This window comes from Phyllobates terribilis, unplaced genomic scaffold, assembly GCF_046119375.1.
Source record: "Phyllobates terribilis strain yellow unplaced genomic scaffold, ASM4611937v1 Scaffold_1__5_contigs__length_1240528914, whole genome shotgun sequence".
In the NCBI taxonomy this organism is placed as follows: domain Eukaryota; kingdom Metazoa; phylum Chordata; class Amphibia; order Anura; family Dendrobatidae; genus Phyllobates; species Phyllobates terribilis.
In genome coordinates, this window is record NW_027362761.1 from 254248189 (window position 1) to 254251137 (window position 2949).

The 2949-nt window shown below is 40.2% G+C and overlaps 1 protein-coding gene across 1 annotated transcript; it reads right to left on the reverse strand.

The window, feature by feature from the left end:
- Window positions 1–824: 824 nt before the first annotated feature.
- LOC141166688 (apelin receptor B-like) lies at window positions 825–2735 on the reverse strand. The gene has a single exon (XM_073653627.1). It carries the CDS (start codon window positions 2583–2585, stop codon window positions 1497–1499), a length of 1089 nt encoding a protein of 362 aa, XP_073509728.1. The 5' UTR covers window positions 2586–2735; the 3' UTR covers window positions 825–1496.
- Window positions 2736–2949: the final 214 nt, after the last annotated feature.

Below are 2949 nucleotides of genomic sequence, written 5' to 3' on the forward strand. Positions count from 1 at the left end.
TAACAGGTTAAATCGTGATGAGTTCTCTATAAAACAAGAAAATAAGGACCAAGGCAATTCAATTACTTTTTTAGACGTTATACCCTTGCAGATTGGTGGGTATCTGGCGCTCTAATGACTGCTCATAATCATGGACCCATAGATATTTTATGGTTGCGTACAATACTGTTTGCACTTAATCATGCAGGCGCTGAGCACTTCTGCTTGCTGAGTTGCACACTAATGAGTAATTGTTTGAGTGATTGGTGGGTGTCTCAGAACCTGGACCCCCACTGATCTGGTGAACAGTAAAGAGGAATGATATATACAAATATTTGAAATGATAGTAGTAGCACCTCAAGCTACTTAGGAATGGTAATATTTAAATAAAAATAGTAAGCCTTGAAAACTGTGTTTTAACTGTACTGGGTGAATGGGGATTTATATATCTATCCCCATGATGATGTCTCATCATCACTGTTATAAAATTGCCCATTGATGTTACTGCAATAATAATGAATAAAAAAACATCTCTGCAATCCATTGTTATCCGGAAATCTTGATAACTTCCTAAGTGCCGGAGGGTGGATTTTCAGTTAGCTGTATGAATAAATACATTTTTCTGCATTACGACTTTGACTCTTGTGTTGGTGACTTCTCAAATCCTATCATTTGCAGATTGTAGAGGATTATTTATAAAATATCTCTAATGAACCTGCCTACACCAAAGTACTAATAAAGATATCTGACCCCTCCATTTACAAAGAACTCGGACGCACTGTTTATTTTCCAAAATGAAGAGTTTTATTGCAACATTTTACAAAAGTATACCAAACATTTAAAAAGTTGCCCCTCTTCGAGGGGATATGTTATTATTATTTATTTACAAACACACAGATTTGAGAACAACACACTTCACGATTGAAAAAAAAAAGAACAGCAATACTTTGCTCTGCAAGGAATTGTTGCTTTCTTATGCATTAAAGGGTTAGAGCTGATATAACCCAATTAACACCCAAATATTCACATCAATTATATAATGAAGTAGGTGCAACATTGGAAGACATTGCAGAATATTAATTATACATCTCTATGCAATTGCTCTTAACAGGTGTGTTAGATAAAAGCTCTATATTGTTATGGAAGTGCTATAACATGCCACATAAAGTCACTAAATATTGTAATATACGATGACCAGTCTGATACTGCACATGTCATCCAAGTAGTATTATGTACAGTTACATGTCCCACCAAGATATAGCATATCTTGCTCCATCCAGCCAGCTCCCCTGTACCACAGAGAGAGATTGAGCAAGTCTTTGATGACCTTGGAGACAGTACTGTTCTTTTCCAAGCAGACAGTCACCAATAAAGTCTTCCAGGCTCCAGTGTAGAGATACAGGGGGTTCTCTCTATTATCAGCAGTGCTCCTAGCTGAGAGATAAAAGTTCAATTAACCACACAGACTAAAGGAGAGCGTCTCCCCCTCCCCTGTCTATCACATGTCCATTTCCCAATTAAACCTTAGTTGCTAAAGACTGAATTTCAGATTTTTGTGTTTGCGCACTCAGACTGGAGGACGTGTTACTGATTTGTCCATGAAGGGTTTTACTAAGTCCAAAAAAAAAAAAACATTGGGAACGAAATCGAAGATCAAAAAAAGCATAGAGAAAAGGGTTAAGACAACTGTTGATATATGCCAGACATGTTGCATATGGATGAAGGCTGACAATCAAGTTCTGTGCAGTGCAAGAGAGGTTCAGGTAGCCCATCAGGTCCAAGAAATGGATGGTTTTCACAATATGAAATGGCAGCCAGCAGAGGGCAAACACAACAACAAGTGTTGTTATGATCTTTAGAAGCCTTTTCTTCTTCTGTTCTTCCTTCTTCAGGTTTTGGAAATGCATGGTAACTTTGCATCCAATGAAACAGTAAAAGATTGTCATGAGGAGTAGTGGAAGCAGAAAGCCTGGCACTGTGGTCATAATGCTGAGACCTCCAATCCAGATTTTTTCATTTTGCTTGCTGGAGACACCACTAAAGTCCAAGTCACAGAGAGTGTGGTTGTTTTCAACACGTGTATCTCTTAGAATAAGGCTTGGAAGTGCCAGTAATCCTGAGAGCAGCCATATAACTGTCAGGGATATGATCATAGTTGAACGAGAGCGCAGGTTGGCACTGGAGAGAGAATGAACGATGGCCAAGTATCTGTCAAAGCTGAGGCAGGTGAGACAGAAGACACTGGCAAACATGTTTAGCAATACAAGGTAACTGCTGATCTTGCAGAGGGCAGAACCAAAAGGCCAGTGGAAGCCAAGAGCAGTGTAGGTAGCCCACAGAGGTAAGGTAACCACAAAAGCCAAGTCAGCAAGGGCGAGGTTACCTATGTAGGTGTCCGCAGATCTTCTTTTGGGTTTAGCTTTCCACACTGTGAAGATTACAACTCCATTTCCAGATAGTCCCAAGACGAAAACCAGCATGTAAAATACTGGCAGCAAGGAATAGGACAAGTCCCAGTCTGACTCGGTACATTCTGAGTCATTTGTGTAGTCATAGTTGTAGTCTTCATTGTAGTCATCATATGGGATCTCTGTATGGTTCAGCATAGTGGAGTTCAGTGCTGTGAAAGTGTTGTACACTTCTGGAGGCAGTGGACTCCTGGTTGTGCGCTCTCTGCTCTGACCAGAGATATGAAAGCTGCCTTCACTCAAGTTCTTTAAAGAATCCCCTGAACTCCCCACCCCCAGAAAGACAAATTTAAGGCAAAAGACCACCCACTGACATCAATCAGGAGTCTATCCACATTATTTCAGCTCCTCCCCTACCATTCCCTGGGCTCTGACCATCCCTCACTGTCTTTACCCCCCCTTTCTTTCTGCACTGTGCAGCCTGCCCCAGGAAACATGCAGTAGGATTAAACTAAATATTATGAGGCTAAAGATCATGAAAATAATCCTTAAAATGAAATTA